Source organism: Myodes glareolus, chromosome 5 (genome assembly GCF_982192425.1).
Source record: "Myodes glareolus chromosome 5, mMyoGla1.1, whole genome shotgun sequence".
Taxonomy (NCBI): Eukaryota; Metazoa; Chordata; class Mammalia; order Rodentia; family Cricetidae; genus Myodes; species Myodes glareolus.
The window spans coordinates 34,208,665-34,233,209 of NC_142030.1; the positions used below are offsets into that span (position 1 = coordinate 34,208,665).

At 44.2% G+C, this 24,545-nt stretch overlaps 1 protein-coding gene across 1 annotated transcript in view; it reads left to right on the top strand.

The window, feature by feature from the left end:
* The window catches only part of Vstm4 (V-set and transmembrane domain containing 4), an 85,345-nt gene extending 61,264 nt beyond the window's left edge, over positions 1-24,081 (top strand). The window contains exons 7-8 of the mRNA XM_085687837.2: positions 835-896; positions 22,797-24,081. Of these exons, the coding sequence (XP_085543963.2) occupies positions 835-896; positions 22,797-22,922 (188 nt within the window). The 3' untranslated portion in view covers positions 22,923-24,081. The remainder of the gene's footprint in view (positions 1-834; positions 897-22,796) is intronic.
* Positions 24,082-24,545: the final 464 nt, after the last annotated feature.

Genomic DNA, 24,545 nt, shown 5'->3' on the forward strand with positions numbered 1-24,545 from the left:
GTACGCTCCATTTCCAACGTATTCTGCTGATGAAATGCTCCTTCTGTGATCGGTTGTTCTATAGTCGCTATTTTTATTAAGAGCAAAGGAATGAGCAAGAAAGGGGTTTCTTAAAGGAAAGAAAGGTGTGGCTCTTACAAGGACCAAGACTGTCTGTGGACAGACCCTGTTTAGATACTTAGACTGACCTATCTAGATGTTCATGCATCCACAAATTTGAATTACGACTATAAGAGAAACCTTTAACTTTAAATGCATTTAATGCTAGTCATTGCAGGGTAGTATTGCCCTAGTGACAAAAGATACAAATTGCATTTGGGAAACTAAGTCATAGAACCGGGCTTTCAACTCCAAGTTCAAGGCATGACAGTCAGCACTAGTTACGACACTGGAGGAAGAACCTCTGTATGCTTCTACTAAACTGGGACATCAAAGAGGGACTCCTCCTCCTCGATGAACTCACAGGACTGGGTGAGGGTCAGCTGTCGCCCTTGGGGTCAGGGGGAGATCAGCGTCTCCAGGGAAAAGTCCTACCTCAGCATTAACCAAGGGCTCCTGGTTGTCTCCCACACCTTTGACTTCTGTGCAGGTGGCAGAGGCCTGTACAGGACTGCCGTGACCTGGTCCAAGGGAGGCAGTGACGTGTCTAAAGATGAGGGGATAATTCTCTTCCAGTTAGGGGTACCCAAGGACACCTGCTCCAGAAGCTTGAGCTCTTCTTGGGGGTAGGAAGGTTCTGTCGGTCTGCACACAGGGTGCCTATGATGATCGTGGAAGGTGGGCATTAGGAGGCCTTGGAGGAATTTCAAGCTAACACTTGGTATCCTTCCCCAGCTCCAATAGTCACCACTTTCCACAAACCAAAGCTGCTGAAACCACAGAGGAAAGTCGCCCTGGTGAGTAACTGTTCTCCGTCGCTCTGCTTCCTCTAACACAAGAAACAGTGCAAGGGTCCAACAGTACCTTTCTGGACTCTAAATGTGTTCAAAAAAAATTCTACTACCTCTGTTCCCAAAGGCACACTCTCTTCTCAGATCAGATTTTGAGTCGGTTTTTCTCCAGCTTAATTGCTTTTCTGAGTGATCTTCCAAGAAAATCCAAAATGAATTGTCTTTCACTATAAATGTTACCTTTCAAAAACAAGAGCAAGCACGGCACACACTGAAGGGTATAAAACAGAAAGCGGTCTGTTTGCATCAATTTACCTGATCTGAAGAATCTGCTAGGGTCTTTCCAGAAAAACAGGCTAAACCCTTTTTATAGTGCAATGACTTTAGATTGAGGAGTCATCATTGAGGTATCAGAGTTTTTGTGTTTCCTTCGCCCACTACTGTTAATGTCTTACGTACTTGGGGTGTATTGTCGTAAGACACTGGTTTTCAACCTGTGGGTCATGACCCCTTTGGGGAGGTCAAACGACCTTTTCACAGGGGTTACATATCAGATATCCCACAGGCTATATATCTGCATTAGAACTCATAACGGTAGCAAAATTACAGTTATGAAGTAGCAACAAAAATAATTTTATGATGGGGGGGGTCACCATAGCACGAGGAACTGTGTTAAAGGGTCTCAGCATTAGGAGGGCTGAGAACCACTGCTCTAAGGTATTAACCCCAGTATGATGTCTATCCACCACTTCCACTGGTTGTCCACTTTGGATATATTCCAGCACCCCACAGTAGATGCCTGAAAGCCATAGACTGTGCCAAACCCTGCAAATGCATGCTCCATTTTCTTCACACATAGCCCTGATAAGGTTTAGTTTCTAAGTTAGGCACAAAGGAGTAATAGTGGCCAAGTCTAACATGCAGTGATTATAACATGCTATAATAAGATTTATTTAAAACGGCTATTTAAGAACTTATGAATTATTCAATCCTGGAATTTTCCTTTTAAGACTTTCAAGGGGAGGTTAACAGCCTGCAACTGAAACTGATGGTGGGGGAGGGACAGCAACGTGCCCTTAAGGTGTGATGTCCATTTCCAGCCATGGCAAAGGCCAAGCCTGCCAGGCTCCTCACTGTTTTCTCCTGTCTGGGCACCTCTCTGTCGGAAGCCAGCCCCAGTGTCGCTAACACTCAGAGCAGGCAAAAGAACTCAGATGCAGTCTTTCAGAGGAGACGAAATAAGAATTTGTGGACCTGGTTACCCCAAGGATTGCAAATTGTTTTAGAGAGCCGCGTCAGGCTTGGCTCACTTGGGTCCCACTCAGCCTGGCTTTTGTCTGAGGGATTTTCCGCGGTGGCATTTTCAATGGCAGTTTTCCACTCCCCTCAGCCTGTCTATTTTGGTCACTTAGAGGTCTGCAAGAAAGAGAGGCCCCTTTCCTCACCTTTCATCCGCTGGTGCCTTTGATGCCGGTGAACGTGTGGACATTTCCGTGGTGTTTTTAGTGTTGGATCATCTGTGCTTTGTTTTGTTGCTAACACTGTTAAGCAGCTGTACTTAGGCTATGTGTGTGAAAGAGAAAAGATTGCCAAGCTAGTCCAGTGTCCATGACAGCGAACAGCAGTTTATTGGAGCTCTCTTTGTGTTCTTTACAGGACATCCAATGGTGTACACATAATAATCCATGCATGTCCGTTTGCTTTCTACATGTCACCAGATTTAATTTTCACAGTAGGACTTGTCCCTCATCTGCTGGTTTTGTCTGCGAAAACACTACATTTAAGGGAAGTGATGGGGGCCCCCAGTTAGCTGGGAGACAGTCACTGGTCTTGAATCAAAAACCTTCCTTTAGTCTATGGCCTGCTGGACCCTTCTCCTTTATCCATTCAACAAAAACCTGGTTGTGCAGTGCATGGCTACAAAATGCTGTCTTAAGTGGTTGTTATTTTTGTGACTTTTCAGAGGATTGCTTTTAACAGCACTGAAAATACTGACCGCAGTCCTGGCACAAGGGTTCATTGCTGACCCCTTTGTCTGGGTGTCTGTACGAACTGATATGCTTCTGTGGATGGGGACTGGGCATAGGAAATTCAAAACAAAACTTATTTCAAAGTTTTTCAAGAAGTATTTCAACTAAAGTTTTCTCTGTGTGTGTTTTTGTCTTATTTAGTTTATTTTATTTTAGTGTATGGGTATTTTATCTGCATATCTGTCTGTCCACTATATTCATGCACTGCCCAAGGAGGCCAGAAGAGGAACTTAGATTCCCCTGGAACTGAAGATGGTTGTCAGCGGCCTTGTGGGTTCTGGGAATTGTACCCAGGTCCTCTCGAAGAGCAGCCAGTGCTCTTCACTGTTGAGCCATCTCTCCAGCCTCAAGGTTTCTTTATTGATGTAAAAACTTCCTAGAAAAAAATTTACATCAATATGTGAAATTATAAAGAATGAAATAAAATATGTGTAAAATGGTCAATGAAGCTCTTTTCACAAAAAGTAATCAAGGTGGTTATAAATATTCAAAATAATTGTTTTAGATGAAATCTCCCCTTTTCAGTTTATGTATTTTATTTTTTGTATATGAGTGTTTGACTTGTGTGTGTGCATGTGTGTATGTGTGTGTGCACGCGCATGTGTGTGTGTGCACGCGCATGTGTGTTTGTGTGTGCGTGTGCGTGTGCGTGTGTGTGTGTGTGTGTGTGTGTGTGTGTGTGCCTGGTGCTGGCGGAAGTCAGAAGAGAGCATCAGATCCCCTGAAACTCAAGAGGCAGATGACTGTGAGCTACTGCGATGCTGGGAACAGAAGCTGGGTCCTCAGCAAGGACAACATGTGCTCTTAACCTCTGAGCTGGCTCTCCAGGATCAATAAGATTTTTTTTTTTACTAACAAATCTTTAAATACAAAATTGCTCATATAAAATGAAAAGAATTTTTTAAAAATTTGTATCAAATTTTTATAGTCAAGTTAATTTTGATACCAGTTTCCACAAATAACAAATCACAGAAAAAAAGAAAGAACTGACCTCAACCAGGACTGTCTGGCTGATATTTTAGAATCAAATTACCAGGTCTAGTATCTGCAGACTTGAATGCATATTAAGATTTATTGCCCCAGGACGCTAGCATTGACCTCAGTCTCAATTTGGTCGATATTTATTTCTCAGATCAATAAGTCTTGATGGTAGCTGAAACTTAAGTCAATAGCTACTTGTTGACTCATATAGGCCCTAATGGATAATTTAGATAATAACTTAAAATACACACACACACACACACACACTGTAAAAGGGTACATCCTGCCTGGGTCCTAGGCTCAGTACACCACATTCCTTTCTAGAAACTCACCTACCCTCTCCTTTGAGAAGAAGGCCCACGAATCTCCACTCACTTATTGACCATCTACTGTATGCCAGCTTCACTTCTAGATTGGTCACCTACTGTATACCAGCTTCTCTTCTAGATTGATCACCTACTGTATGCAAGCTTCTTTTCTATTGATCACCTACTGTATGCCAGCTTCTCTGCTCGGTGTTTCATGATTCCTGTCACCTGTCTTCACTATAGTGCCGGCCAGGTGACATGTATCAATCTCAGTGTTTGCAGCACTCAAGTGACTAGGAGGTTGGGTTATGTTTTTAATGTTTCTAAGACAACGTGACCATTTACAAGAAATGCACATTTTAGAGATGAACGGTGATTGGAAACTTTTTGTTGTTGTTTTTATAAATGATGAAGGAACAAGAAAAGCAAGCTAGGGAGGGGCCTTTTAAAACCAAGGGATCAAAACTGCCCTTCCCTTCGCTTATTTAAACAATACCAAAAGTGACAATCTATTTTCAAATTCTGCTAGCCGGGAAGGAGGCCCGGTTTGCACTGGTTCTTCCTGGCCTCTGATGTTGCGGTCTGTCTGGTAAGTCTGCAAGCTTACAGGGACTCTTTATTCTAATATCAGCATTCTTCATCTTCTGGAGAGAGAGAGAGAGAGAGAGAGAGAGAGAGAGAGAGAGAGAGAGAGAGAGAGAGAGAGAGCACACTCAGAAAGTAGAAGTGTGTCCTGGAGACAAACTCAGAGGCCTCTAGCAGGCCTCGGGTCTTGAGTCTCACCACTACTGTAACAGACAAATAAAACAAACAAACAAACAAACAACAACAAGCCCTCTGGGCCCTCAACACACTCTGGAAGCAGAGATACCTGCTCATTTGCTTTTGTAAATTAGGTTATGGACCCCAAACTCACTGAAACCTCTGGGGATCCCTGGTGTTCTCAGCCTAGCCAAGCACTGCCGTGGCATTGCCTGGGAGCCTGTGAACTAATTCCCACTCTTCCAGGGAAAGCTGTGGCCACTTCTTTGTTTCAGAAGAGTCAGAGTGTTCCCCTAGTGCGCCTGATTTGTTAGGTTATTGCGTTATGCCAGTTTATTGATGTAGAGGGTGAACAGGGGGAGAAAATATGGCGTCTGGTGTGTAAGCAGATGGAGTTTAAAAGGAAAAAAAAATTGGTAAGGGTGACGTTAGTAGCACCCAAAATTAATGAGAAACAAAGTGAGAATCATCCTCAGGGTTGAATGAGTTTGGTGCCCACTGTGCCCCAGTCAGCGTCCTGTCCTCTACAGCATGCCCACGAGGTCCTCCTCCCTGTTATTAACCCCCTGTGCCAGGGTGGCTGAGGGGTCAGGCCACTTCTATTGTCCAAAAAGAAAATGAGTTCTTGTGAGCAAGAGAATGAAGACAGAAAACAGGAACATCGTGGGCTTAATTACCACGAGTTTCCCAGTGGGTCTCATTCCCACTGTCTTATTCCCTCTGATCCATCCTCAGCATTGCTGCCTGGGGGCCTTCCTAAAACTGTTCCAACCCCGTCATTTCCCTTGCTAGAATATTCCAATGGCTCCCCTTTGCCTCTGGCATGAAACATGGCTTCCTGTGCGTGGGAGGGTGGAGGCCTGTCATCATCTGTCACTGCTTCCTAGGTCTTGTCTCCCCGTCCACTGCTGGGAACATGAGACCCCATGTGGTCCAGCCTTTCCTACCTGCATCTGCCACCTTCCTCATGGCCCCCCAGAGCTACTATTTGATTTCCACAGGTTCATCCTTGAGGCCTCCTGCTCCCACTCCTCCACAAATCTGGTTCCACCGTGATTTTAATTTGGGCTCTTGGCTGAATATATTTGACTGGCTTGCTAAGCTGAACACCATGCCTTCTGGATCTGGGTCTTTATTCCATGTCGTAACCTGTTAGAAGTTCCTTTCTTCCTAAGACAGAACTACATGCCATTGCATGGATGAATCATGTAACATTCTGTGCTCCCATTGTGTAGACAGAACACAGTGAGTTGACGCCCATTTCCAACTAGTGTGACTACTGTAAGTATAAACACGTCTATTTGGGTCTCTCCTCTTATTTCTGTAAAGTATGAATACAGATGTAGGTTTGCCAGATTGACTGACATATCTTTGATGGGGGGAGGGGGGTCCACCACATTTTTGTGCCAAATCAGCTGCAACATTTTATACCTCCACTGATAATACACAAGGACCCTGATGTCTCCACATCCCTGTCTTTTCTTCCCTTCCTTCCCCTTTTTCCTTCTCCCCAATAACCTTCCTTCTCCTCTTCAACCCTCCTTCCTTTCTTTACCTCTATTTTTTTCTTTGTCTACTCTCCTCTTTTCCATTTTCCATAGTGGCAGCCTAATATATAAAACATAGCATCCCACTGCGGTTTTAAAGTATGCGTTTCCTTGATGATAGGTAATGCTGGACATCTTTTCAGGGTCTTGTTGGCTACTTTTGCCTTCTCTGACGACATATTAATCAAGTTTTTTTTTGTTCATTTTTAAGTTGAACTAGGTGTGTGTGTATGTGTTTGTATATGTGTGTGTTCATGCGCATTGGAAGGTTCCTTATATGCTCGGAGCACTAACTATTCATCATATAGCTGATTTGGCAGTAGTTTTACCCATTACAAAGTCTTCAGTAAACTCTGTCGTCTCATGGAAACCCAAAGGTTGGAATGCTCAGTGGTCAGCAAGGTCACTCCTCCCACCACAGCGAGAAGGACCCTGTCCTCGGAGTCTGCTTCTCTCTGCCTGGTTGAAAACCATGCACTGATCAGCCAGGGCCAGGGTCCCTGTGCTTCTTTGTTTACACGACGCCTTCCTCCAGCCCTGTTTTCACCACCCAGAACGTATTGCCAAGGCCAAAAAAGATGTTTCCTTCCCTCAGTAGTAGAAAAGGGCTCTGAGGCCCATTAGGCGTCAGTGATAGAATTCTGAGAGGATTTTAATAATATTCCAGATCCCAACAAAATTATTTCCAGAGGACATGCTTTTCAGGTTTCTTGAAGGATGTTTATAATAAGCCAGAGAATTTCTCTTGTTGTCGTTAATGTGCTAGAACTGGTTTCAGCTAAATTTTACATGAAAAGGATATATTAACCTGCATAAAATATGTTCATAATCTCAATTTAAAATTAAAAAGAAGGAAAAAACCCACAACCACATGTACAATATATTGCCCCAAGTAAAAGCCTTGGGAAAAAAACAAAAACTTTGCTTGTACCAAGCTAGCACCATTTTTACAGAGATAAAATTTCTATGCCCCCCTTGGTGCACATGCACATCCCGTTATTGTCACAGGGAGTTATGTATGTTGACTGGAGGGGGAATCCGTGCTGAAGCTTGAACGGGATGAGAGTGGGGAACACAGAAGTCGTTTGGTTTCATGGGCCTCTCCTCTAGAGAGAGCAGGCGCTGGGGCTTCCAGAAACCGGAAGTGATCAAGAGCAAGTGGAAATGAGTGAGTCCTGTGCTTAGGGAGTCTGTTCACCGGGACACGGGGCTGTTATTTCCACACAGCAGGCTACAGACTGAGCGTTGAGTCACGCGTCAGTATCCATGCCCACCTGCCAAGTCAGGTGCCTTTCTGCTGTTTGAGAAGCCAGTAGCAGCAGTAGGTGAGGCACTGATGATTTGTAAGGTGTGTGTGTGTGTGTGTGTGTGTGTGTGTGTGTGTGTGTGTGTGTAGAGATGTAGGGATGAAGGGAAGCTTCTAAGACAAGATAGTGTACTAAGGATTCATTGGGAACCTCACTGTGTGTGTGGCGGTGGTGGTGGGGAGACTGTGCGAATCCTGGCTGTAGAAGTGCCACAGACAGAGGCCGCCTCTCAGTTGTGAAGGCCAGCAAGACTCTGGTTCTAAAGGAAGGCAAACTCTTTACCCACTGCATGGCTGGTCCATTCAGATCACCCTTCCAGTCTCCACCCTCATTCTCCCCAGTGTCCACTGAGAATGGAAAGGCAGTCTGCAAGGTACTGGGCAGGGCAGAACCTGAGCCCTGGAGCGACCTGGGAAAGGTGATGAGCCAGCCTGCAGAACAGCCCAGGTGGGAAGCGGGCCTGGATGTCCAGCAGGTCCCGCCCCATAGATGACTTCTCCTGGTGTCTAGTCTTCCCTGTGTTCCTGCGTCAAACTGGGCCCCGCTCTGGGCAGGATGTCCCCTGTGTCTGCAGGGTCTGTCCCTTCCCTGAAGAGCCATGACTTGCCTTCCGTTTCAGCCTCGCTGATTGGCTGCCTTTATTGGGCACTTCATTTCTGAGATCATTGCACTGCTGGGAAATTCTTTTAAGAAACTTTTTTTTGCTCTATGTTGTTTTTATAATCTCGTGAAACAATATCATTTCTGCACTCACATTTGATGCATTTAAGCCTACTTCATTTAAAAGCTCGGTTTTGAACAGAGTACGTTGGAGTTGTTATTAAAAGACTTTTTCAATCTCAGATGGAGAACACGAGAAATGAAGTACCATTTTTGGAAAAAAGAAAATACAAGCCATTAACATATCTAAGACATGCATTCACAGTATCATGAAATCTCTGTGTGAAATTCTGAGCTCACAGACAAACAGTGGTGCATCTGAGGGCTCCTTTTCCTCTGACTGGATTAAATTATAATTTATTATTACACATGTCTAGAGATAAATTTATTCCCCTCCCCTGCCAGTGATACAGACTGAACCCAGGGACTTTTGTTTACAAGGCAAGTTTGGACTCTATCGATGGGTTAAATTCTCAACCCCTGAATTGATAAATCATCAATGAACACATATGATGGCCAGAGTCAGTTGTATGTAGCTTGGAGTGTGCATAAGAATGAAGAATGTAACTTATTAATATAGTCTATGCACACTCATTACCCACATTTCATGTTCTAATGTAAATTTTACAAATGATCAGGCATTTTCATTGCCATTTGAGATTTGACCTTAATACTTAGTCTGTGCCCTGTGTGCCACGACAATGGCCTGATGCTGCCTTGATGGTGATGGTTATGATAATGGCGGCAATGGTGGTACTAGAGATGGCAATGGTAGTAGTGATGGGAAGATAGTGACGAAGGTGATGATGATGATATTTCAGTGGTCTTTTCCATGTTCAGACTGTGTTCTAATACAAATCAATAAGGAGACACAATTAATTCTGGGACAACCCTCCTATTGTCTCCATTTCACAGAGGGATGAGGTAGTGATGGATCAAGGAAGACACAGAACGTTAACCTCTGGCCTTCGCACACAAGTCCATATTCCCTCACTGTAATGTCAGATCTGATCCAACCAGGTGCTTGGTGACAAGTCCCTATTTCCCCTACTATGAGCCCGTTCCTCCTGTCAAAAGCACTCAGTTAAGCTGGTTGGTTATAGGGCATTATTTTCTGCCCTGTCCTCACCAGACAGGTAGCACTATTTTGACAAGTTAGAATTTCCACATGTTACAATACAAAATGCAGTCCCTTTCCTAGGCTGTCATTTCTCTGTCATGGCCTCTGGTATATTCTTCTAAGTATTGCCTGTACATGCACAAAAGCTATCCATATCTTTGTTTATATCTCTAAAAATGTGTGTGTGTGTGTGTGTGTGTGTGTTGTAAGCCTGAAAGTCATGTGCCTATGTTTTATTCCAAACACAGAACTCAGTTGACTTACTTCTTAGTAGCATGTCACAGTAAAGTCCCTGAAGACGCTGAAAGAGAGAAAGGAGTTCATGAGGGACAGGTCTGGGCCCTCTTCCTAAGGTGGGAGACTTCTGGAAGTATTTTCAATGATAACAGACTGGCTTTCTTTCATTGTATTATTCAATTTACACAATTAGATGCATATTCTGGACCAGGAAAATGGATTTGTCAATGAATTACCCACCTTGAAAGTCTTGAGTTCAAATCCCAAGAACTTACATAGAAGCCAAGCATGTTTGCACACACCTGTAACCCTGAGTTCAGTGAGAGGTCCTGTCTCAAAAAGATCATGTATAGAATGATAGTGGAAGGTTCCTGCTGTCAATCTCAGGCCTTCATGTATGCCTGCACACATATGTGCATACACATATACTACACCTGTACCACACATGCACATGGATTCACCACACACACACATACACACACACACACAATCAGATATGATGCAGCATGTTTATAAACAGTTTGGGTGTGTGAGAAAGAAACAATCAGATCCCCAAAGCTATTGACCAGCCAGTTTAGACAAATCAGTGAACTCTGGGGTCAGTGAGAGACCCTGTCTCAGAAAAGAAAACAGTGATGGATCTAGGAAGACACAGAATGTTAGCCTCTGGCCTTCATGCACAAGTGCATATGCACTTACACAAACATTAGCATCTCTCTCTCTCTCTCTCTCTCTCTCTCTCTCTCTCTCTCTCATTTATACACACACCCATGCTTTCCTAGTCATGTGTCTTTCTGGAGCTCAGTGCAAATCCAGTGTGTGCTCCAGTCCTCTCTTACCTTACTAGAGAGACCAGATGTCTCTGGCAGCTTAGAGTCAGCCACGATGGTTTTTTGCACATCTATACAAGTCAACCAGAAAAGCTATCCTTCAGGGCTGCTTTTGTTTTGTCCTTTTGCTGAACACTTGCTGGATGCAGCCATGAATAGATTTGAAGTCACCAGAAACTGAGATGGAGAACCACGCCTGCTACTTACTAGCCACTGGCCACAAACAGGCTGTTTGTCTTCACTTCTGCACTTGTGGGATGAAAATGACTGTAAGTGTACCTTCTGCACAGGGTTGTCATCACACCACGAGGCAATAAGGTGCTATCGTCACATTCAAATGGAAAAAGCAAGAAGATAAAGGATAGAACCTTATAATGCCAAGGAGCATTACATGCTGTGGCAACAGTAGAATCGGGCAGGGGGCAAGGAGGGATTTTCCTTGATAAGGATGATACCACATCCAAGCGAAGGCTCGATCATATGAGGGGTCCACCAAGGTACAGAGGAGACTTCCAGAGAGGATGGCGTGAACAAAGACCCTGAGGTCATCCCTGCGCAAGGAGCACTGCTCAGGTGTGTCCATGAAATGCACAAAGACTAGGATGGCTGAATTCTGATCGGCAAGGAGGAGGACACATGGAGCAAGCATGGGAGAGGCGCAGGGCGAGGTCCTCCGAGCGTGATGAGGATGCTGAGTCTCACTGTGAGCATTACAGGTCACCTCTGGAAAGCCTGTTCCAAAGCAGTGCTTCTTCCTTAGCAAGGTTCTATTGTATACTGAGTTTATTTAGTACTGACTGGCCTTGGACGTCCATAGCTCCTAGCGCATAGTGCTTCCAAGGTCTATGAATGTTTTTTTTTTCCTCTCCTCTTCTGAGTATATCCAAGGAACCAATTGTGAAGCCAACACTTGGGGAAAACCTCTCTAAAAGTGATGGCCCTGATGGTGGCAGTAGGCCACACACACAGCATTAGTTCTGGCATGAACTACTACTCTGTGGGCATCATATTTGACATTGTGTTCCATCCTTGAATGTCATCCCGTATGAGAGACATTATATAAATCCTACACTGTAGATGAGGAACACGTGCCTAGAGAGGTTGGATTCATTGCCCGGAGCCATGCGGCTTATGAATGGCAGCCTTCTTGTTTCTGAGAGCCAGGCTTTTGAGCATCACCGAAGAGACCCTTGAGTGACCCAGTACGTGAAGTCTTCTGAGGGTATGGTTAACACTGGCAGATTCTCAGGTTGAAGCAGATAAGCAAACCCTCTCTTTTCCTAGGCAAAATCATCATCAACAGCGCTGCCGCAGAGGCACTTTGGGAAGGCAGCTGGGGGGTCATGCATCCCTCGTTCGTGTGGGAAAGAAGATGCGTAATTGTGTCAGCTTATAGAGCAGTCGCTGTGCAGCCAGGAGGAGTTTCAAGTACGGGAGCCTCACTGCGACCGTTATCTACAACCACATTTCTGTTTGCAAACTGTGGCTTGCAAAATCTGGAGGCATTCGTCTGTCAACTTGCAAAATCTTGAAGCTATGAGGCTTAACCTTGGTCTTTCTATGCTGGCTTCAACATGTCACATCCACAGATGGTGACTGGTGACGATTCCAAGAGCTGTTAGCCTGGGCATGTGGCCTTCCCTCGTACTGAACTGAGGATGTCTTTAACAAACGGCCTTTGAACTCTTTGAAGTCAAGAACATTGTACAACTTTGCTTGGCTGGGGAATTCCCGGCAAGTTCATTTAGTCCACGGTATCGGACAGTAGATGAAATCTTTGTCTCCACTTCTCTCCTGAGTTCAGACTTTCTCTCTTCTGTAGGCCTAGAGCACATTGGACTGTTGGCCATCAGACACCATGTAAGTCCTCAGAGGTTTGAAACAGAGGTGAGAGCCTTCTGGGTTCAGACGTTCTCTCTTCCATAGTCATCGAAAACTATGTAAGTCTGCAGAGGTTTAAAATGGAGATTAGATCCACACATATGATCCTGCAGGCGGAGGCAGCAGAACAGAGGGTGCTTTGTGCCATGGACTTGGAGGTCCCTTGTGTCTCTGGACTTTAACTCAGATCATCAACACATTCTTTGGTGAGCAGTCACAGCTCCGTACTAGCTTTGGGAATGTAAATCATTCAAGGTCTTGAGGCTACTGGTTCACCTGGACCTCTGGCCCCAGCAGCATAAGTCATCTCCGAGGCTTCTACGAGACACTTTTTCTGGAGTGGAGATCCTGGTAAATGAATGACCTCTACTACAAGGAGTCGGTGAAATGATCTTAGAGTCAGTTGCTTGAACTTCTTCAATTCTTCCCATTCAACTCTCAGCTTCATCTCGCCACTATCCAGCAGTGATTTCCCACATGCACTGACCAAGGCAGAGCCTCTCTCTTGTGACTTCCATCTACGCCATACTGGTCAGTACCTGCTCCTATTCCAGAAGCCTTGTGTCTTGTGTCAGAACAGGGAGGTAAGAGCCTGGGGGCTTTCCAGGAGCATTCTTCCCTGCCCCTTTATCACCTCCTCTCAATGAAGTCAGTTCTGTGTGGCCTCGTGTTGTGTGGCCTTAGGTCTTCCATCTCTTCACACCAAGCCTACTACCTGATGAGAATGAGGTCGGTCGCACCCTCATCCTCAGACTCTTCAGTTGGAGCTCACACTGCCTGGTGTGTGATGTGAGTCTCTAGCCAAGCCTTATGTGGTTTATGGTCCTTCTCTCCTTTCCACATTGGTGTCTAATGCCTGAATCTTAGTTAGAGTTTCTATTCCTGAGAAGAAACACAATGATCATGGAAACTCTCATTTTAAAAAAGCCTTTAATTGGGGGTTTCTTACAGTTCAGAGGTTTAATCCATTATCACCATGGCGGGAAGCATGGCAGTGTGCAGCTAGACCTGGTGTTGGAGAAGAAACTGAGACTTCTACATCCTGACCCACAGGCAGCAGGACTTAGCTGTGTGCCACACTGAGTGTAGCTTGAGCACAGGAGACCTCAAGGTCCCCCTCCCCTCCACAGTGACATTCTTCCTCTGACAAGGCCACATCTACTCCAACTAAACCACACCTTTTAAAGTGACACTCTCATTGGGCGCCATTTTCTTTCAAACCACCACAACCTGCTTTTAGGGAAAGGGACTGCTGCCCACCTGTCTGGGTCCCCTAGATATGAACCTGTACTTCACCCGTGTGCACTACCTTGGGTCCCCTAGATACGAACCTGTACTTCAGCCATGTGCACTACTGTGACTTGAACTACTGAACTGCTCATTTGCTTATCCAAGGGACCAGATCTCAGGCAGGATGGATGGCTCTGACTCCCGCATATGTACCTGGTACCATGACAGATGTTTGCAATTTTGTTTGATTAGTTTGTGCAGGGTAGTCCATGCTGGCTTCCAGTTCATCCCCTCCTGCTTCTCCCTCCCAAATGCTGGGATCATAGGTGTATTACCACGCCTGGCAGCTTCTTGGCTTTTCAAAGCTGTCTCTTCATTGGTAATGTGTGGCCAATGGCCACACCTCACAGGACAGAGGTGAGAATGGAATGGTATGGAGAAAGTCAGCTGTCAATGAACCGAGTTCTGTTCTCAAAAGGACCAAGTCTCAGCTGCCACACTGAGCTACTTCCCAAAGCCACTCTGGGTCATTTACCACTTCTGTCTTGGAAAAATATTTCTTTTTCTGGTTTTCCTCCTTGATTTTCATTTAACACCACACCAAAAACTCCAGATCCTCTCTTCATAAATATCAACATATATGTTTAGAAGCGACCAACGCAGCTCAATAATGTCAAGTTCATCTCCAAGGTATGTTGGTGGCAGCATAATTGATGGGCCTAAGACATACTTTTCCCTCTTGAGTATGGGTGTTCAGAGACCACCGAGGCTCTGGGTGGGGGAAAGCAGATTTTGCTAAACACTCAGCTTCAGTATCCTTACTGGCCATGGTAGTATGTGCAGGGACTTTGGGGAGACTTTATTTTTTACCAGTTCCTTCTCTGATGAATAAAAAATGAGCACTTACCTTGAAGAGAGAAGAGGAAGTCTGCCCCTGACAATTCTCTTGGTATCTTGGGGAAATGGATTCCTGATCCTGCAACTCTGTAGAACTGCCTGCTAGGCTGGAGCTCTAAGGTGACGTGAGCGCAAAGCTCCCGTGTCCTGGGTATTGATCTGTTGCTGTGGTAATGGTATTACCTCGCTGAACTCTTCACATTGGCAACGGGCAGTGGCTGCAATTGCATTTCTGTCTTATTCCTGCAAACTTAATTCAACATGCACACCCAGCTGCAAGCTCTACAAGAAAGTATTGTTTTGCAGGAGTCTGCATAAGAGATCATTAAACCCCTGTTTACCTAGGAAGGGTAACTTTCAGTTGACTCCATGGAGATCCGTGCCCAAGATGAAATCCTCAGAAAGTGCCCATTAGGCACTTGAGGTAAGTGTTGTGAAGAAATGCATAACTCCCGGGTCTCTTGAGGTCGGCTTTCTTGGAGCCAGCAGGCTCAAGTCACTCCTTCCCCATGGTGTACTTTCCATAACCCTCACCCTGAACTGGGGCAGAGAAAGACTTAGTTTAGCGCAGAGAGGCAGCCTCAGCTGGTGTCTGTGGCCTCAGCAACACCTCACCACGGGTGGAGCAGAAGGCTGAGGCTAGGCAGGCCATCAGGGCTCAGAAATTCTCATTCACGCTTACACGTAGAATGCAGAGACTTCCCACTGCATCCAAGCTGTAGCCTGTGTGATCGCAGGAAGTCACAACACATCCTTCAGGCTCCTAACAGGCACTCAGCATGAGGAGAAGGGAGGTGGCAAGGCAAAGTGGCCTTGTTGAACTGTGGATGGCAGGTGGGCACACAGGGACCCGGCAGAAAACATCTGCCTCCTCCCTCGGAGCCTGTGTGTTCAGTCAGAAGGGTGAGAATGACCTAGGGTTCAGCCCAAGGCTGGGGTCCGTGTCACCTGGAGGCCAGGCTCCTTAGCTCGGGTGGAAGCAGTGCATCTCTGTTGCTGCTGGCTGACTCCTCACTCATGTTGGAGTTCACCACCCTGGCAGCACAGAGATGCCTACGTCCCTATTGTCTCTTCCCAACCGCTGGCAGTGAATGTTGGCTGCCCACCATGCAGCTGGATTTACTGCAATTCAAGAGTTAAGGCCAATCTGTAGAGGATCACACAGCAGGAAGAAGGCATGTGTCTGGGAGGATTGCTGAGGGGTGCTTAAACCTCCCATTTCCAGCTTGCCTCCTCACTGAATAGCACCAGACATGTCTCTTTCTTCTCCACATGGCATGAACATGTGTACCTGCTCATGGGAAGGCAGTTGATCTCTTCTTTCCCCAAATAAAGCATTTTTTCTCCCTCTATTCTGTGATCAGTAGGCTAATATGCTGAAGATGCCATAATTGAATTCCATAAACAAAGTAACTTAAACACCAGAGATAAATTTTCCCAAAAAGGCTACAGGTTCAAGGCCAACATGATCAACATGGCAGCTGGTCTGACTTCTCCTGATTCCTCTCTCCTTCCCATTGGGTTAGCGTTAACTCTCTCAGCCTCGTCTTTCCCCTTCTCCAAATGCAGGCACGTTCTGAGGTACTGGCAGATAAACAACACAGGAGTTTGGCCGGGGGGGGGGGGGTGTCGGAATTCAGCCCATAACTAATTTTCCAGAATCTCTAACTGTAGTATGAGGTGCCGGCTTGTTGGGGTTTCTGTCCCGCCCGGTACCCCACAGCTGGCAACTCCCAACGAAAATCACACACAGGACTCCATAAGGTTATAAACTGATTGGCCCATTTGGACAGGCTACTTATTAGCTCTTATAACTTATGTTACCCCATTAGCCTTATCTACGTTAGCCACATGGGCTCAGTACCTTTCTCAGTGTGACAGCTTACATTTTGCCTCTTCGGTGGTTTGCGCAGGAATGGCAGAGGGACCTTCCTCCTCCGTAGCCTTATTCTATTCTCATTGCCCAGCCTCTACTTCCATTTCTGGTTGACCCGCCTATACTTCCTGCCTGGCCAATCAGCGTTTTATTAAAATACATGATTGACAGAATACAGATAATTCTCCCGCACCATCTAACTGTCAAAAAAAGTTCCTGGCTTACATGGTCCATACTGTTCTTGTTAACATGTGAAGGATTCAAAGTGTGCGTAGGTAGAAGACATTTAGCTGACTGGATGGAAAATGATGAGGCTGGAATTTGGACTCACTCAGCACACGTGTATTTAGCAGCTTCTGTGGGGCAGAAGTTGTGTCAAAACACTCACATGCATCTCCTTTACACACTCACAAGTTACTAGTAATAATAATTAACTAACTAGTTACTAGTAATAGTAATTAACTAACTAGTTACTAATAATAGTAATTAACTGACTAGTTACCATTGTTCCTGAGCACCGATGGGAGGAGTGCCCAAAGTCAAGTAGCCGCTGGCACATGAATCTCGTCCAAATTTCTCTTACCCCTCAGCTCTGCGGGCAGGTGGGGTGGGGGCCATGCTAAAGCTCTCCCCTCCTCTCCATGAACATGACCACAATGATTCAAGCAAGAAAAATTTGCTGCCTTAAGTGGACTGGTACTTCACTGCGTCTTCTCTGTCGCCTCTGATTAGAGAATGCTCCCCCGCAACAGTAGGAAGGAGCCGCTCTTACTAGTAAGAAGTGTCTGAAAAAGAGGTCAAAGGAAACAACAAAGGATTGAGGGTGTATGAAGTCCAGGTGGCTACACACGGATGGCAGATTGATCCTGCATCTTGCAGACTCAACCAGTCCCATGCTGACAATATTTAGGAGAAATTGCATCTATATTGAACTTGGACAAGCTTTTCCCTTTTTGCTTCTCGTTATTCCCCAAATGATACAGAGTAGCAATGATTTTTAGAGATTTTGCATTGTACCTCATGTTATAATTCATCTAGAGATCATTTAAAGTGTACAAGAGCGTATATATACAAACGTGTACATAGACCATGACTCTTCTACACAAGGGCCTTGGGCACCCGAGGACATTGATGGCTAAGCAGCTTTTGGAACCAACCCCTTGTGGATTTCAAGGGCTGGACACGCAGTCAGTATTTTTGAGGAAGAGCAGGGATGAATCTGACCAGGCATTTCTGAGGTCTGGGTAAAAGACAAAAGGACCTAATGCCAGAGTGCCCTGATGGGGTGCTGCTGGTCAGTTCCGAAGTTCTACTATCTGCTTTACAAAATTCAGCAGCATCTGTGTGTGATGCATGCTTAGGTGAGAGGCCCCTGAGTCCCACTGGAAGAGTTCCTGTAAATGTTTTCAGCACAGCCTGAGGCTGCAAGAGGCGTTGCCTGACCGAAGCTCTGCTCTAAGCTAAGCTCTGTCTATTATCTCCCTCTGATTGCATATCTGCATCACAATATAGCTTCCCTATACCCTCCCAGATATTCATGATCATCGCTAAACTACTTATCATATTAAATACAATGCAAATACTGTATAAGCAGTCAGTGTACTGTATTATTCAGGGAACAATAGGGGGAATGTCGACATGTTTAGAACAGATGCAACTTTTCTCCAAACATTTTCATCCCACAGTTTTATTTGCAGGACTCTCAGATATAGAGGACTAACTACGTCATCCAGAGTACCACAGAGGCCTGAAAGATCCGCTTTGAGAGCTAAGCGGTCTGTAGAGAACTCATAGGGCCTAGGACTGGAATTGATGTAGATACTGGGAATGATGTCTTAGTTGAGCTGTGTTGGGTTTGTCTAGCCAAGGTTGTAGTGGGAGTACCTGGACTATAGCAATTGAGGCCTTGCCACAGTTCCCTTACCTGGTTCAGCCCCATGACAAGCCCTTGCTACCTGTGATGGTTACATCACACTCTTTTCCTGGCTCCTGGCTTTACTATATCCGCTAGTCTTACCTAGTCATCCTAAGAAGGCAGAAACCATTGCTAAAGTACTCCTTAGATAGACCTGAGCTTTCCTGAGGCATCGGTGTAAACAAAGGCAGGTTGGTGAAAAACAGTGAGGACACATGGCTCCATTTTTCTTGGCTGTTAGGACTTTATTTCCAGTTGATCAAGCTGGGGAGCATAGTTAAGCACATGTTTGATGGTGCCAGCCAACTGTGCCTGCCAGAAAAGCAATAGGTTCTTTAAAGGTGCCAAGCACTGGTATTATGCATCTTCTGCTGTAAACTGTATACACTTCACAGCCCTCAGCCTCCTGTGTGCGGCCTCATATCTTCAATCAAATTATTACACTCCAGAAATATGCATAAGGGAAATGATTGTACACATTTTATGGTGGGTTGTTGCTTGTAGCAGTAATTGAAGTACCTTTTCCACTTATGAAAGTACTAATTTTATTTGTTTTTATTGCTTTTCTAGATGCAATTATTTATTTAGTGTGCTTTGGTTTTATTAAATTATGTTTACTATAGGAACATCATAAAAATGTATGAAAACAACAGATCAGCCAAGCCAGCCTGGTGACCTGTATTGGGAAAGCTGGTGTTATTTTTCATATCCAAACATAATGAAATAACTTAAGAATAAACAGATAATCTACGCTAGAAAACAATACAGTTTCGAAGTAATGCAATAAAACAACTGGACAATATGATTTCATAAACCTGGGTTCTAAAATTTACATGAGTTGGGTTTTGAGTACTTATTGGAAGACGCGTGGTGTTCCTAAATGGAATCATTACAATGTGAAATGTAATTAAAGCAAAAGGCGAGAATGTATGTGGGGTTTTGTTGGCTGCTAAAATGTGGGTGACTTAGAAGCAATGCAAAGGCTTTTGGTGTCGAAAGGTAAACAGAGGCTCCACAACCCTACATATGTACTTAACTTTCAACTTGAAAAATGGCTAGACCCTTGTGCACATTGCTTGGAAGTCTCCTGGGCCGCATATGCGGGGCACCCTTTTGTCCACCCTTTTGACCCTTATTTCCTGTCCTCTCAGCATTTTGTCTCAAAAGAACAAAAGCTCTCTGCTTTGACATTCCATTTGAGAAACTTATATCCCATCAATGGTTTCTTTGTCCTGGACTTCCATAAGATAAAAAAGATAGAGGCATATAGGTTTCTTATTTTGTTTTTTAAAAAGTGTGCTTCAAAATAACAATAAAACAAAAACTGAAAATCTAAGCCTCAAATCTAACATCTAGGTTAGAAACACAGAGTTATTGAAGCGAAACTGTCAATATGACTCTAAATTAGTAACCACTTTTACTTATCTCATTGCAAATTTAAATTTATCGGTGCATCAGGTAAATAGATTTCCTACTGTAGCATCAAAAAGGTAGTAAGCAGAAAATATAAACTGCGAGTCTTCCCAGCCACCCAGTTCACACCCCTTGGTGTGCATGGCTATTGGGCTCTCCAGGTGCTGATTGCCAAGGGTAACACGTGTGTATGTTTGCTTACTTGCATGTAGGCACACATAGTTTCTTATGTAACACTATATACAGACCATGTACAGCTCCATCAGTTTTGAATGATATTTGTGATACTTAGGGTAAAACCCTAGGCTTTACATAAACTTGGCAAGTAGCATACAACTGAGCTACACACCCAGCCTCAGCTCCATGGCTATAAAAGATTACTCCATCGTAATTCTACAGATGCCTAGGTTTCTACTGAAGGACTTAAATTCTCTCTCTCTCTCTCTCTCTCTCTCTCTCTCTCTCTCTCTCTCTCTCTTGATTAGAATAATCTCAACAGGAAGAAATGAGAGAATATGACAGTTTGGGCAACTTACAAAGTGTTTGGAAACTTAAAGATGAAAAGGCACACCTAAGTGTGATTTAAAATTGTGACTTTCAGTAATAGTCATCATGTCAGCATGCATGACCCCACCCAAACCAGACCAAATCCAAGTGTGAAGAGAGGAGGGGAACACGAAGTCCCACCCCTGACAGAGGGGCTATGGAAACGGACAGCTCCTAGGAGACGGACAGTCAGTTCTTCAAGAATGTGGCTACTTACCGTTTGATCATGTTTCAGTAAAGGCGACATATCCAAGACTATGTGTGCAGCACACATTGGACTTGATGGACACACACGCATGCACACACACGCACACACATACACACAGACACACACACAAGAGAGAGAGAGGGGGGAAGGGGGAGAGAGAGAGTTGGGTGTGCAGGGAGAAGGGAGCAGGGGTATCTGGGATAAGCTGAGATGAGAAGGGGTGGTTGTATTTATTGTATTTCCTACAATAAAACACATTGTAGGAAGTTCTCACAGAACTAAAAGCAAACAAAACTGTGGATCTCTCCAGATGAGCAAGGTTGTCTCACTTCATCTGTGCAAGAGCTGTTGTGTGTTCTTCCCTAGGAGCCATGGGAGGCCTTTGCCCTCCTCTGCTTTGTTTCCCAGTGATTCATTGGTCAGGATCTTTGCTGAACTGTTAACCCCTTAGATATGAGCTGCAAACATCTTCCTTGTTCTTTCTTTATTTATTTTTTATTCTATTTAGAGACTATTTTGACCTCTGGAGCAGGACAATGCACCGTTTGTAAAGTTGTCTTACTCCTAAAATGGTTTTCCTAAAAGTTCTCCGTATGTTCTTCTAATGGTTTTAGGAGTTTATATATTTTTAAACTTAATTTGGGGTGATAGAGAGTGTGATTTATTTTTTTTCTCCCATATATCCCAATAGTATTTACTGAAAGATAACTTCTGGGGTCTCTAGCCAGTTCCACTGATAAGTGTGTCTATTCATCTGCCAACATTACCATATTCAAATTGGTTCAGTTGTATAGTTTTAATATCACCAGACTTGGACTGCCAGTTATTCATTTTCTTAACATCTTAATCATAACAATCTCTTAATCATATTAAGAAAGCATGCAGCTGTGCCTGTGTCATTCAAAGATTGATTTTGTCAACAGTGGTTTTTAAATGTTATTGAATGGCTTTTCCAGCATCTCTCGAGATAATGATGAGGTTTTTCTCCTTTGATCATTTACTAGTATAAATCATCTTAAAATACTGCACCGTGTTTGTGCTCCAGGAGAACAATCAACCTGAATATGATTACCTTTCACTGATGTGCCTCTTCCCTCTCCTGAATAAATCTGAGTTAAAATATACATGAACACAGAGTTAGTTCTAAAACCCGTCAAGTTTTCCCTCATGCTCTCTGATCAGCGTGATGATGTGAGGTGGTCCTTCTGCACAGCAGCTTCCTTTGGAGAGTCCTGCCAACAGCTCTCCCCACGCTGCCAAGAGGCAACCCTTCCTTGCTGACCCACTGAGAGCAGTTAGCAAATTCAGACTGCCTACACTTAACATTTACCATTTATGTTTTATGGGACATTATCATTTTACCTGTGTTTCAATTTTCCTCTTCAGTGTGTTGAGACAAGCAGTCTTCTGTGTAAAACTGCCTTCGTTTATATTTTATTATATTTTTTGTTTCCTCTTTTATTCATTCTTGCTTTCTTATATTTTTCCCTTTTATGGTGATCATTTTTTTTACAAATATGCACACTATTGGTATTTTCAAAGCACTTGGTTTTAGATATTTTTGTCCTTATCACTTTGTCTATTTTTGCTTATTTTGTTCATTTCCTAACCTCCTAAGTTTGATGTTTGAGCCCCATGTTATTAAATAATAAATCACTTAATGTTCTGTGACCACTGTTCTCTCTATACTCTTTAGCATGTAACAAGAAATATATTCTTGATTATTATTTTCCAGATACTCTGAATTTTCAGTTATGTAATTTCATCAATCACAGAATTTTCTAACTTTGTTATTGATTGCCAATAGGCATATTTCTGTCTACTGTGCATTTCCTTTTGGCTACTGTTAGTACTTTATTTTGTTTTTCAGAATTAGGTATTATATGTGAGCTAGAGTTCAATGGCTTGTGTGAATACTTGATACCAAGTTAAACATTAATGGCACTGTCTCTTGGCAGAGTATGGCATTCTACACGAGGCAGTGAGCTATATCTTTTTATGTTACTTGGTTCGGCCTATGCTTTTATTTAATTTTGCCTACACGTTTCTCTTATCACCCTATCAACACTGTGCAAACATGCACTTGATCCATGAGTACCTGGTAGAAAACTTGACTGTGGTCAGCGTCATTGTCTTTTGCTTTTGTTTCTCCATACAGCCAAAGATTGCCGAGGAAAATTTGACGTATGCCGAACTGGAGCTGATCAAACCACACCGTACTGCCAAAGGTGTCCCCAGCAGCACTGTGTATGCACAGATCCTCTTCGAGGAGAACCAGCTATAGTGACGCCTCTCTTCTGGCTGTCACCTTGCTCCCACTTACGACACACAGAAACAAAGGCCCTATTTTTGTATCTTCACTTGTGCCTTCAGTGTGATGGGGAATCCCTTCCCATGACATTCTCGTGGCTTCTGAGAGGTACGCACTCCCCAGGAAAGAGTGGGGAACATTCTTTGGCCATGTTTCCTCAGACAAGAGGTCCCTGGCCTGATCCTGAGGTGCAAGGACTCTGCTTCCAAGAGCATCTGATGAGCCAACCCTTATCACCTTCCCTTCTTTTCTTGAATCTTAATTTGTTGGAAAACAAATTAAATCTTAATTTTAATCTGCCAGTCTTACCGTGTCTAAGACATCAAGTACCCAGTTTATAGCCACAGGAAATGCCTGTGGGATAGATGGACTCACCAATTCTCTGAGGTTCAGGTGGCGCTGCTGGGACACCCAAAACACAACAAGCCTCTGACGGTGACGGCAAGCAGCCGCTTATGAAGGCATCCGTTGTTGTTAGTAGGTGCTCTGAAGCTGGCCATAGAAGGGCATGGGTGCTGATGATTACAAGTCTGAGGTCTGCCTTGGGAAATTCTGGTACTCCTCTTTAGACCCATCCTTTCCCAGGGCCACAAAATCACCACTGTAAAGTGCTTGTTCCCCTTTGGCATGGACCTAGAGTGATAGGAAAAAATATTGTTCACTCTTTTCCAAAGACTCAACTGTGGGACCAGTAGGTACATCATGGAAGTGGGTAAAGTGTGCCAAGCTTGGTCACCTCCCACTCAGGAGAGAGCAAGGTCCCTCACTGTCTCCTCCACGCAGAAGCAGAAGTGCAAGTCATGTTGGAAAACTATATCCAGGAAGACTCAACTCTTGGCAAGTGCTTTGTCCATCTTAGCCTTGGCTGTGAGCTGTGATGGTCTTGTGTGGATGTCAGGGGACCTTGAGACTTAAGACCTTGGGGGTGTTTCTCTATGGACCTAAACAATGTAGAGAACGATCAGACTTGATGGAAGTAGATCTGTTCTGTGAGAGTCATCTCGATAATCCGAGTGCTGTTCAAGATGCTTCTTGATATATGCGTGTTCTGGTGGCCATTTACTACACTCTAAGCATTGTTTGGTTATGTAATTTACCATGTATATATGATAAATTATCTATTTTAAACACAGCTGGCTGTGAGTTTTGCCCTTTATATCACTGTGGTTCTTACTTGAGTTTCTCACCTCTAATCACCTCAGAGTTTCTGTGTGTGTAAAAAGACTTTAACCCTTTCTAGGACTCTTGAAAGTTAAATGGAACAATAAGCATTGTGACATTCTGGAAACTGTAAAAGCCACTTTGCTAAGCCACTTTGCATTTTAAAACAAACAAAATGACCAAACTTTTGTTTGCAGAGTTTGGGTGTGAACCCAGGGCTTTGCCCATGATCTAACAGGCCCTGTACTCCTAAGCTGAATTCCTAGGCTTGTTGGTAGTTTTCAAACACAAATTTTTACCTGTAAACTTAGTCCTAAAGCTGTAATATTCACACAGATCCAAGGTTCTTTGTGAGTATTTCTTGTGTTTATTAGAAAGGGACCAAATGGAGAGGCTCTTGGTTTCCTGCAGAGATGGATGTGGAAGTCGATCCTC